This window comes from Prinia subflava, chromosome 3 (assembly GCF_021018805.1).
Source record: "Prinia subflava isolate CZ2003 ecotype Zambia chromosome 3, Cam_Psub_1.2, whole genome shotgun sequence".
In the NCBI taxonomy this organism is placed as follows: domain Eukaryota; kingdom Metazoa; phylum Chordata; class Aves; order Passeriformes; family Cisticolidae; genus Prinia; species Prinia subflava.
Genome location: NC_086249.1, coordinates 107,797,659 through 107,810,290, shown reverse-complemented (window position 1 = coordinate 107,810,290; position 12,632 = coordinate 107,797,659). Strand labels below are relative to the sequence as shown.

The following is a 12,632-nucleotide window of genomic DNA, read 5'->3' as shown; positions in this document are numbered from 1 at the left end:
TTCTAGGATGTGCCTTACACAGGTGATGTTCCCTACAGCTGAGCACTGGGATGCCAACAGCACCAATACAGAAAACCACCGTGGGACAGAGCAGCAGAGGACGCTCCCTCCAGCCTTGCCAGAGATGTAACAGGAGCACCCTCAGTGCCATGCCTGGTGAGTGCAGTGGAGCTGGCAGGCTGACCCATAAACATTCTGCACTTACCTTTCAACAGAGTCAGTACGGACACAGAACAAATCCCTCTTGCAGTCGAGATGCCTTGAGGCGTGCATGTATCTGCTGCCAAGGGTCCTGGAGCAGCCAGAGCAGAGTAGGGTTTCTACCATGCTGCAAGCAAGGAATAACATTTATTCAGAAGAAAATAAAAGGAGGCACCTCTCCCCATCCCTTTTCTTAAAAATAAAAAAAAAAATTTTAAATCATGCATTAGAACTTTTTTAACCTTTCATTCATGCTTTACACAGTATAAATGATGAGCACTCATCTTTTAGCCTGAATTTGCATCAGCTCCTCAGGCTGGCTAACCTCAGCAAGACCAAGACCATCAGAATCGCTGAATTGTGGAAGGGGCCTTCAAGCTCACCCCATTCCACCCCCGGCCCTGGGCAGGGACAGCTTCCACTATCCCAGGGTGTTCCAAGCCCCGTCCAACCTGGCCTTGGGCACTTCCAGGGACACAGGGGCAGCCACAGCTTCTCTGGGGAACCTGTACCACGGCCTCACCGCCCTCGCAGGGAAAAATTTCTTCCCGACATTTAATCTAAAGCTGCCTCCCTTGTCCATCACTACATGTCCTTGTGAGAAATCCCTCTCCCTTAGGCCATACGCGGCTTGTACAGCCCACCCCAGATAAGTGCTCCAGGGGCTCTCGGGCCACACGAGCGCTCCGGGCCCTTTGCCGGTCCCCAGCGCCGGGAACCCCGACTCCCCCGGGACTGTGTCCAGCCAGGCCCGGCCCTCACCATCCGCACTCTCCGGGGAGCTCGGAGCCCTTCCGCCCCGGGTCCGCGGCGACGCTGGCGGCCGCAGCTGCGGCGGGAGGCAGGGCAGGAGGCACGGCGGCAGCGACCGCGGCGGCACGGGGGTGGCAGCGCTGGTACTCACTGCGCAGCAGGATGGGACCGCTGTCCTCGACACTGAACCCCAGGTGCGGGTGTCGCCCACGGGGCGCCCGCAGCCGGCGCACATGAACACCATGGGCGTGGGGGCCGCGTCCGCCCGCCGCTCCTGCTGCTGCTGGGCCCGGTCGGCGCCCGGCTGCAGCAGCGACAGCGAGCGCTCCAGCTCCGGGCACAGCGCCATCGCGTCCCGGCCGCCCGCCCGCCGACCGGCCGGCAGAGAGCCCGACAGCGCCTTGGAATCGCCCGCCGAGAAGGCGGCAGTGACGGCGCACACCGCCCCGGGACCGCCCCGGGACCGCCCCGGAACTGCTCCCGTTTTTTCTTCCTCTTTTTTTTTTTTTTTTTTTTTTTTTTTTCCCTCTTCCTTCTGTCAAACAAAGAGGAAAGATGTCTCGAATACACCTGCAGCAGAGCCTTGGTTCGGCCGCGGCTATAGGGTCCAAACCGGGCGAACTCGGCGAGGTTCGGCGGAGCTTGTTCGGTTCGACTCCGTTCCAGTCGGCTAAACGCGGTTGGGTTCGGCTGTTATCGGTTGCACTCGGCCATTTTCGGCCCTTCAGCTTAACTCGGCCGATCTCGGCAATGCTCGGCTCTTTTCGGCTGTTCGGAAATCCTCGGGTGTTTTCGGCTCTTCGGCCACACTCGGATCTAACCGGCACAGCTCGGCTATGCAGTCGCTTAGATTCCGCTCTTCGGGACAGCTCGGCACGGTCGAACCGCACTCGGTGCCGCTCCCCGCGCTCCCGCAGCTCCGCTCGGCTCCATGAGGGCGGCGCGGGCCGGGCCGAGGCGCCGCACGGGAAAGCGGGGCCGGCTCCCTTTAAACACGCAGCGCTCGGTGTTTTCCTGCTGCCGAGTCCCGCGGGCGGCCCGGCCATCGCACGGACACGGCCGGGAGCGCGGAATCGAACAGGAGCTCCCGGGCAGTGACCGCACTCGGGCACTAAGAACCAGCTTCCAGCCCGGGGCCCCTTGGGGCCGGGCACGGGGCAGAGCTGCAGTACCGCGCTGTGTCCACAGGGCGGCAGCACCGCGGCCCGGCCCGGGGCTCCCCGCCCGTCGGGGACACGCAGAAAGGGACCCCCCAAAGAGAACGTGCACAGAAATCCCCTAAGAGAAACGCCCCGAAAGACACCCGGCCACCGCTTCAAAGACAACCCCTGCCACCAAGCCAATTCAAACCAAAAAAACCCCCTCTGTTCTAAGCTCTATTCCATGATTTCTTTACATTCATTAGTTTTATATTGATCATTACCCTGTCTTTTTTCTAGTCATATCTATGGATATAATATATAGACTACTGTAATAATATAAGTAATGAGTAATATTATAGATTGTATTTATGTCTATTCATGATATCATTTTTCATATTTATATTTCTGCTGTTATTATATCTATTCATATTTTTATATTTCTGTACTTATTTTTCAAAATTCGTGTCTATTTCTGTATGTTTAAAACTCTGCTAATTCATTAACCTAACACGTCAGCACCACAATTAAGCAGAATTACATTAGCCTGGTTTTCTAAGGGGGAAAGTGGTTTGAAATTAAAATAATATTGGTCTATTTTCTCTTTCTCTGTTATTTAGGGTGGGTTTTTTAATAATATTATTTGTTTTGTTTTGGATTTCTTTGTTAGTAAACAATGAGAGCTACAAAATCAAAAGTCTACTTTGTTTTCTTGCTACCTGTGAAATACACCTCGACTTCAAGGTACTGCTGCTGATCCTGTAAAAGGATAAAAAGTTGTTCCCGGGCGGCGCTATTTTCGGGGTCGGGTGCAGGCAGTTGGGTCGACGCCCATGGGTGGTCCTTGTGTTTTCCCGCCTTTTTGGCCGCCATCTTTGGAAGGTCGAAAGCAGCTCGCTGAGCCGCCATCTTGAGAGTGGTGTCACGTTCCTTCCGCCCGTTGTAGCCGCCATCTTGGTTGTGGTGAAGACACATCCGGTAGAGCCGCCATCTTTTTTGTGGCAGCCCCGAAGGCCCCGGGTAGCTGGTTACTCAGGCGCCTCACCAAAATGGCTGCCGCAACCGCACCGCGGCGCGGCACAGCGGGCACACAGCTCCCTCGCGCCGGGAAGCGACGGTGAAAATTGTTCCTGAGCGGCGCCGTTTTCGGGGTCGGGCGCAGGCAGTTGGGTCGACGCCCATGGGTGGTCCTTGTGTTTTCCCGCCTTTTTTGGCCGCCGTCTTTGGAAGGTCGAAGGCGGCTCGACGAGCCGCCATCTTGAGCGGGGCATTAGGTGGCTGCCCATACTTCCGGCTGCCATCTTGTTTGTGGCTGAAACCATTTCCTGTTGGGCCGCCATCTTTGTTGTGGCACGGCCGAAGGCACCCCGGTTTTAAAGGGGGGTGCCTGACAAAATCGAGAAAGGAGAAATCAGAAAGGAAAAAATTAGAAAGGAAAACATTAAAAAGGAGAAAAATTAAAAAGAGAAAAATAAAAAATAAAAAATTAAAAAGGAAAAAATTATAGTGGAAAAAATTAGAGAGGAAAAAATGACAAAGGAAAAAATGACAAAGGAAAAATTACTAAGGAAACATTAAAAAATACAAAACAACCGCAAACATAAAAATAAAACATAAATCTAAATAAAAATTTAAAAGGTATTGAAAATAAAATAAAAAGTGAAATCATAACTATAAAATATAAAAGTAAACTAAAAATCGAAAAATTAAAAATTTGAGGAAACATTAAAATATTTTTTAAAAGTCAAAATAAAAAAACATGAAAATCTAAAACACAATAAAATAAAATAGCATGAAAAAATACAACAATAACAACAACAAAGGAATTCAATAAATGCAGCTCTCCCCTCCTTCCACTGCCTAACACAGCTCCAGGAGTGTTCTTGACTGTGATGCAGGGATAGGGAAAACAAAGCCAGTGCCTCCCACAAATTCAGGTTTTCTAGACAACCCCCAGTTTTACTGGGAAACCAATTCTAGCCAAGCCAGCAACTCCCCTGGGATGAACATCTGCAGTACCGCGCTGTGTCCACAGGGCGGCAGCACTGGGACGGGCCCGGGGCAGAGCTGCAGTACCGCGCTGTGTCCACAGCAGACAGGGACCCCCGAAGAGAACGTGCACAGAAACCCCCTAAAAGAAACGCCCCGAAAGACACCCGGCCGCCGCTTAAAAGAGAACCCCTGCCACCAAGCAAATTCAAACCAAAAAACCCCCTCTGTTTTAAGCTCTATTCCATTATTTCTTTACATTTATTATTTTAATATTGATAATTACCATGTCTTTTTTCTAGTCATATCTATGGATATAATATATAGACTACTGTATATAATATAAGTAATGAGAAATATTATAGATTGCATTTACTTACGATATTATTTTTCATATTTATATTTGTTTTATTATATATATTCATATTTTTGTACTTAGTTTTTAAAATTCGTGTTTATTGCTGTATGTTTTAAACTCTATTAATTCAGTAACCTAAACACGACAGCACCCCAATTAAGCAGAATTACATTAGCCTGGTTTTCTAAGGGAGAAAGTGGTTTTAAATTAAAATAATATTGGTATAATTTCTCTTTCTCTGTTCTTTTGTGGGGTTGGTGGATTTTTTTTTTTTTTTTTTTTTTTTATGTTGTTTGTTTTGTTTCGGATTTCTTTGTTACTAAACAATGAGAGTTACAAGATCAAGTCTACTTTGTTTTCTCGCTACCTGTGAAATACACCTCGACTTCAAGGTAATGTTCCTGATCCTGTAAATGGCTACAATGAGAATTGTTCGGGGGAAAAAGGAAAAAGAAAAAAGAAGGCCCCTTGGTCTTTAGAGCTTTCTCTGTTCAGGATTTCTAATTTAGCAGAAAATACAGAGATTTCTCTAGCTGCACTCTCAATTCTATCCGGACGTGGAGTGGACATGGATTTCATTTGTCACCTCCTCTGTTCCCACCAGCCAAACTTCTACATACTTGGGCTATAAAAAAGTAGATAAAAGAGTAGAGAGAGAGGAAAAAACCAAACCAAACCAAACCAAACCAAACCAAACCAAACCAAACCAAACCAAACCAAACCAAACCAAACCAAACCAAACCAAACCAAACCAAACCAAAACACACCAACACAAAGAAAACATGAAGAAAAAAAAAAAGTTTTCAAATAAAATTTCAAGTAAAACACAGAAAAAAATAAAATTAAAAAGTTAAAAAGGAAAAATTAGAAAGAAAGAAAATAAAAAGCAAAAATTAAAAGGAAAAAAATAAAAAGGAAAAAAGTAAAAAGGAAAAAATAAAAAGGAAAAAATAAAAAGAAAAAAATTAAAAAGGAAAAAATTAAAAAGGAAAAAATTAAAAAGGAAAAAAAATAAAAAGGAAAAAATTAAAAAGGAAAAAATTAAAAAGGAAAAAAATAAAAAGGAAAAAATTAAAAAGGAAAAAGTTAAAGAGAGAAAAAAAGAGGAAAAAATAAAAAGGAAAAAAATAAAAAGGAAAAAATAAAAAGGAAAAAAATAAAAAGGAAAAAATAAAATAGGAAAATTACAAAGGAAAAATTACAAAGGAAAAATTAAAATAGAAAATTTTTTAAAAGAAAAAATTTAAAAATACAAAAAGACATCACTTATTAAAAAAAAACCCTACATAAAAAATTCAAAGTAATTAAAAATAAAGAAAAAAGTATAATCAACTTTACAAAGAGATTCATTATGGCAATTCAACACTTAGCAAGTTTCCCTGGAAATTTACAGACTTGTGGGCATATGGTGCTGAACAATGCCTGATTTACCAACATGAAATTGGTACATTTCCTTGGCAATGTGCCCTGAGCAGTACAAAAATTCCAATCAGCATGGAAAATATGAAAAAAAAAAAATTCTTTACTAAAATGAGAGAGAGGAAAACCAGCAAATCCAAGGAACAAAGAACATCTAAATCCCAGCTTGCCTGGAAAACAAGCTCAGGAATTTCTAACAAGGAAAACTTTTGCAGCTTTGGAGGAATTTGGTGCAAGTTCATGGAATGATGATTTCAAATCTGCTTCCCCTGCTCTGATTTTAAAGGGAAGCGGCATTAAACACGTCAAGTTACTCCTGTCCAAGAAGGATCCCTATTTTGTGTGAGTAACAATCCCAAGAAACTCCAGTCTTACTTGTATTTGACATCTCAAAGTCTCAGCAGAGTTGGGAAGTTTCAATGAAACAAAAGAGCCACAATGCCTGGAACAACAAAATTCTACTTGGCCAAAATCAGGACATTTATTTACAAATCCAGGGAGGAGGAGGAGGAGGATAACACCAGGAACACACTCCAGCTGAAAGTCACCGTTTATTGGAAAAGGCAGGAAATAAAATGGACACTCTCTGGTTCTGCTCCAGCAATTCTCCGGGAGTCGGAGATAAAAGTGGGAACCTCAGACCGGGACAGGGCATTCCAGGGGCTCTGCCTCGCAGGGGCTCTCTCCTCTTTTGCCAGCTGCCTGCAAGAGGAAAAACAACGGGAGTCAAGTGTCAAACCTGGGCAGGATGTCCTCGGTTGAGGCAGATGGAACAGGCCCCCCCACAGAGTGAGTCCAGGCCGGGTGCCGGGGAGCTCCGGCAATCGGGGGCCGCCCGTGGCACCAAAGGGCTGGAAAAGCAGCCCCGGCTGCCCGGGTTTGGTGCCGGCACACGGCAAGGTCTGGCCACAGGGGCAGCACTCAGTGCTGGGACCGCAGGAGAACGGCCCAAAGCCGGGTCCAACATCCAGCAGTGCAGGCAGCACACCCCGGGAGAAACTCAGGGGGGAGAAGCCCCCCGGATGCTCCCTGCACACTCCACGTTCCCGGCCTTTGGCAGCTGTGCCAGGGCCTCCCTCAGAACACCGACCTCACCGTGCAGCTCCTGCTAAATAGGAGAACCTGGGGAAACCACGCAGAAATCCAGGCATTTCCAGTTCTTGAGAGCCAAAGCGGCAGCAAAATGCGTGCAAACTTCGTGCTGCCGCACGAAGGGAAAACAAACCCAGTGCCTCCCACAAATTCAGGTTTATTAAAAGAATCCCGGTATATTTTCTCTTTCTTTGTTCTCTTAGGCAGTGGGTTTTGGGGCTTTTTAGTGGTTTTTATGGTTGTTTTGTTTTCAGACCCTGAGTCTGAAGGTACTGGTTCTGCTCAGAACAGTTCATTTCCAAAAAGCAGTGAAACTAGGAAAGGTGCTTCCAAGAAAAACGTGGCCTAGGAGACACATGCAGCTGGGTTCCACAGTCCCAGTCCCCCTCCCAAAGGCTCAAGATATTTCTGTACTTGCAGCACAGGACTAGGAATCGGGGTGAACGCAAACTGGTTTGCTGGCTTTTCTTCTGCCAGAGATACAGAGCGGAGCTTTCCTGTTCCTCGGTTTCTTTTGTGTGGTAGCAGGGGTAATTGCAAGTGCTAAGAAAGTGATCAAAAATATCCATAAGCCTTCTTATAGTGATTAAAAATATCCATAAGCCTTACCATAAGGTAAACTCAAGACAATTGCTGCTGCCTCTATTTATCTGTCTTTTGAGTTGCTCACAAGGTGATCCTTCGCAAATGCTGGCGCTGACAAATCCAGCAGATAGATACAGCAGCCCCAGAAGTATGTGTGGGCATTTGTGAGGAGTGATGTGGGCACTTGCCCCCCAGATTCTCATCCGCATGGGAAATAGATGGTTTGACAGGAACAGATCCTGTCTCAGCTTGGCCAGTCCCAGCTGTCTCTTACTAAAGAGTCACAGAGACCAGGAATGCTCAGGCAAGAGGTAATTCCTCAGATTTGCTGGATGTAAATTTGGGAGAAACATGGTAACTCATAGCTTGTACTGCTGGAACTCCCTCAAGATCCAAACCACAGGCTCTGTTCTCCTGTGTGCTGCTACCAGTGGGGCAGAGTGGGGAAATTCATTCTGAGTTTTTGGAGAAAACTTCAAATCTCACAGTAAGTAAGTAAGTAAGTGCTAGGTAGTGTTAGGTAACAAAAAAACCACAAACAAATCCCAAACCCAAAGAAAGGGCTCAAACCTGATCTCAGCAATTCTTTCCATTCGATTCTCTCCTCGCTTCTTTCATCCTGTGAAAGCTCACCCGGCTCTAACATTCTCTGTCCACACAGTAACTCTTTCCAGCCTTGGTCAGTGTCAGAGCCACACACTCAGCTTTGGCTGGACAACCTTCAGCTTCCACAGTCCACTTCCTCAGACTGTTCGCTCCCAACTCTTCCTACCTGCAGTCACAAGATTTTAGTAGAGCAAAACATCAACCTGATTTACCATGATTCATTTATGATTACTATTTCAAGATAAAGTTACAGCAAAAGCATTAAGTCCATTTCCACAGGAGGCAGAAGAAACATGGCTAAAAGTTAAATGAAGATCTGGAGAAGTGAATCAGAACGAACTAGAAACAACTGATCCAATTTCTGAGACAGCCAGAGGAACCTAATGCTGTGCTTGATAAACAGAAAATGCTAACTACCAAGAAAACTGAAGGAAAAGTGGCTAAAAGTCTTGCAGAGCACGACGACAGCAATTACAGGAAGCAGTCCAGTACATGTTACAATGCACTGAATTGCTCTGAGTGGAATAAGCTGTTCTGCAGAAACCATTGAAGCATATTAAGACTTCTCAGAGGTGATTTCAACAAAGAATGATGTAAGGTTAAAACTCACCCTGTGCGGCACCTCTTGCAAGACAGCTGGGCTTTCAAGAGTAAGCGGCTCCTCGTGAATGCGAGCTTGCTTTTCCAGGGTTCCTGGCCTACAGCTGAGATGCCACAGGTTACATCAGGTTACAGAGCACTTCCCACTCTGAAGCCAAAAATCCAAACACAGCACTCCTTTAGAACCCTGAGAGACAGCCGTGGATTCTGGGGATACGGGATACAGTGGAAAATGGCACCAAGACACCAAGAACAGTGCAGTGCTGGCAGGCAGAAGCAGCATCCCTTTGCCAGAAAATGCCATTCTGCAGCCAAGTTAGTGCATGAGAGAATTTTACTGCCATGCAATAAAAAAAGTACTCTAGCAGTGGAATGAAGAAAAAAATCTCCAAACCCTGTCCAGAGTACCAAGGGGAATATCCACAGCAATACAGCAAAATAAATGGGAACTTCAGAAAAAAAAAGAGACATTAAAACCAGTCCAGATGAACAACCACTGTCTATTAGGACAATGCCTGCACAAAAGGACTCTGGTGCGGAGCCTTAATTGAGGATACAGTTTTTAATAACCCCTTTGAAGTGCTATAAACCAACTAAACCCAAGCACACTTTCATTTTCTAGACAGATTTTAAGACAGCTGAGTGAGAGTCTCAAGCACGTACTCAGTTGTCAGAGTTGCCTTTGCCCATCTTAGCAAGGACAGAGCAGATGTGGCCAGCACAGGGCAGAGCCACCCCAAGTCCTGCCCGAGCCCCTCTGGCCACACTCCCTGCTGATCATGCGGACCCCTAACAGGCTCCAGCCAGGCCTCTTTGGTGCTTGGTTTGTGAACTCTTCCAATCAAATGCGAAGGAACCCTCTAGTGCCCTGGACCTGGTGATATTTTCTGGGCTGGAATGCAACTTCCCACACAAAAGGCAGGCCAGGTTGGTTTGTTTTGGTTCTTTTTCTAGGATGTGCCTTACACAGGTGATGTTCCCTACAGCTGAGCACTGGGATGCCAACAGCACCAATACAGAAAACCACCGTGGGACAGAGCAGCAGAAGACGCTCCCTCCAGCCTTGCCAGAGATGTAACAGGAGCACCCTCAGTGCCATGCCTGGTGAGTGCAGTGGAGCTGGCAGGCTGACCCATAAACATTCTGCACTTACCTTTCAACAGAGTCAGTACGGACACAGAACAAATCCCTCTTGCAGTCGAGATGCCTTGAGGCGTGCATGTATCTGCTGCCAAGGGTCCTGGAGCAGCCAGAGCAGAGTAGGGTTTCTACCATGCTGCAAGCAAGGAATAACATTTATTCAGAAGAAAATAAAAGGAGGCACCTCTCCCCATCCCTTTTCTTAAAAATAAAAAAAAAAATTTTAAATCATGCATTAGAACTTTTTTAACCTTTCATTCATGCTTTACACAGTATAAATGATGAGCACTCATCTTTTAGCCTGAATTTGCATCAGCTCCTCAGGCTGGCTAACCTCAGCAAGACCAAGACCATCAGAATCGCTGAATTGTGGAAGGGGCCTTCAAGCTCACCCCATTCCACCCCCGGCCCTGGGCAGGGACAGCTTCCACTATCCCAGGGTGTTCCAAGCCCCGTCCAACCTGGCCTTGGGCACTTCCAGGGACACAGGGGCAGCCACAGCTTCTCTGGGGAACCTGTACCACGGCCTCACCGCCCTCGCAGGGAAAAATTTCTTCCCGACATTTAATCTAAAGCTGCCTCCCTTGTCCATCACTACATGTCCTTGTGAGAAATCCCTCTCCCTTAGGCCATACGCGGCTTGTACAGCCCACCCCAGATAAGTGCTCCAGGGGCTCTCGGGCCACACGAGCGCTCCGGGCCCTTTGCCGGTCCCCAGCGCCGGGAACCCCGACTCCCCCGGGACTGTGTCCAGCCAGGCCCGGCCCTCACCATCCGCACTCTCCGGGGAGCTCGGAGCCCTTCCGCCCCGGGTCCGCGGCGACGCTGGCGGCCGCAGCTGCGGCGGGAGGCAGGGCAGGAGGCACGGCGGCAGCGACCGCGGCGGCACGGGGGTGGCAGCGCTGGTACTCACTGCGCAGCAGGATGGGACCGCTGTCCTCGACACTGAACCCCAGGTGCGGGTGTCGCCCACGGGGCGCCCGCAGCCGGCGCACATGAACACCATGGGCGTGGGGGCCGCGTCCGCCCGCCGCTCCTGCTGCTGCTGGGCCCGGTCGGCGCCCGGCTGCAGCAGCGACAGCGAGCGCTCCAGCTCCGGGCACAGCGCCATCGCGTCCCGGCCGCCCGCCCGCCGACCGGCCGGCAGAGAGCCCGACAGCGCCTTGGAATCGCCCGCCGAGAAGGCGGCAGTGACGGCGCACACCGCCCCGGGACCGCCCCGGGACCGCCCCGGAACTGCTCCCGTTTTTTCTTCCTCTTTTTTTTTTTTTTTTTTTTTTTTCCCCTCTTCCTTCTGTCAAACAAAGAGGAAAGATGTCTCGAATACACCTGCAGCAGAGCCTTGGTTCGGCCGCGGCTATAGGGTCCAAACCCTACATAAACCCTATATAAACGTTACTTCCGCCCGTTGTAGCCGCCATCTTGGTTGTGGTGAAGACACATCCGGTAGAGCCGCCATCTTTTTTGTGGCACCCCCGAAGGCCCCGGGTAGCTGGTTACTCAGGCGCCTCACCAAAATGGCTGCCGCAACCGCACCGCGGCGCGGCACAGCGGGCACACAGCTCCCTCGCGCCGGGAAGCGACGCTGAAAATTGTTCCTGAGCGGCGCCGTTTTCGGGGTCGGGCGCAGGCAGTTGGGTCGACGCCCATGGGTGGTCCTTGTGTTTTCCCGCCTTTTTTGGCCGCCGTCTTTGGAAGGTCGAAGGCGGCTCGACGAGCCGCCATCTTGAGCGGGGCATTAGGTGACTGCCCATACTTCCGGCTGCCATCTTGTTTGTGGCTGAAACCATTTCCTGTTGGGCCGCCATCTTTGTTGTGGCACGGCCGAAGGCACCCCGGTTTTTAAGGGGGGTGCCTGACAAAATCGAGAAAGGAGAAATCAGAAAGGAAAAAATTAGAAAGGAAAACATTAAAAAGGAGAAAAATTAAAAAGAGAAAAATAAAAAATAAAAAATTAAAAAGGAAAAAATTATAGTGGAAAAAATTAGAGAGGAAAAAATGACAAAGGAAAAAATTACAAAGGAAAAATTACTAAGGAAACATTAAAAAATACAAAACAACCGCAAACATAAAAATAAAACATAAATCTAAATAAAAATTTAAAAGGTATTGAAAATAAAATAAAAAGTGAAATCATAACTATAAAATATAAAAGTAAACTAAAAATCGAAAAATTAAAAATTTGAGGAAACATTAAAATATTTTTTAAAAGTCAAAATAAAAAAACATGAAAATCTAAAACACAATAAAATAAAATAGCATGAAAAAATACAACAATAACAACAACAAAGGAATTCAATAAATGCAGCTCTCCCCTCCTTCCACTGCCTAACACAGCTCCAGGAGTGTTCTTGACTGTGATGCAGGGATAGGGAAAACAAACCCAGTGCCTCCCACAAATTCAGGTTTTCTAGACAACCCCCAGTTTTACTGGGAAACCAATTCTAGCCAAGCCAGCAACTCCCCTGGGATGAACATCTGCAGTACCGCGCTGTGTCCACAGGGCGGCAGCACTGGGACGGGCACGGGGCAGAGCTGCAGCACCGCGCTGTGTCCACAAGGCGGCAGCACTGGGACGGGCCCGGGGCAGAGCTGCAGTACCGCGCTGTGTCCACAGCAGACAGGGACCCCCGAAGAGAACGTGCACAGAAACCCCCTAAAAGAAACGCCCCGAAAGACACCCGGCCGCCGCTTAAAAGAGAACCCCTGCCACCAAGCAAATTCAAACCAAAAAACCCCCTCTGTTTTAA

The 12,632-nt window shown here is 47.9% G+C and overlaps 1 protein-coding gene across 1 annotated transcript; it reads right to left on the bottom strand.

The window, feature by feature from the left end:
* Window positions 1-177: 177 nt before the first annotated feature.
* On the bottom strand, window positions 178-3,976 carry LOC134548504 (uncharacterized). The gene is made up of 2 exons (XM_063393404.1): window positions 964-3,976; window positions 178-328 (listed from the first exon to the last, which is right to left on the bottom strand). The coding sequence occupies exons 1-2, from the start codon at window positions 1,998-2,000 to the stop codon at window positions 202-204; spliced, it is 1,164 nt and encodes a 387-aa protein (XP_063249474.1). The 5' UTR covers window positions 2,001-3,976; the 3' UTR covers window positions 178-201.
* Window positions 3,977-12,632: the final 8,656 nt, after the last annotated feature.

Coding starts and splice junctions, on each gene's coding strand:
- LOC134548504 (XM_063393404.1), bottom strand. CDS start 2,000: ATGGCCGGGCCGCCCGCGGGACTCGGCAGCAGGAAAACACCGAGCGCT. Junction 329..963: donor CTCCCCGGAGAGTGCGGATG/GTGAGGGCCGGG, acceptor CCTTGCTTGCAG/CATGGTAGAAACCCTACTCT.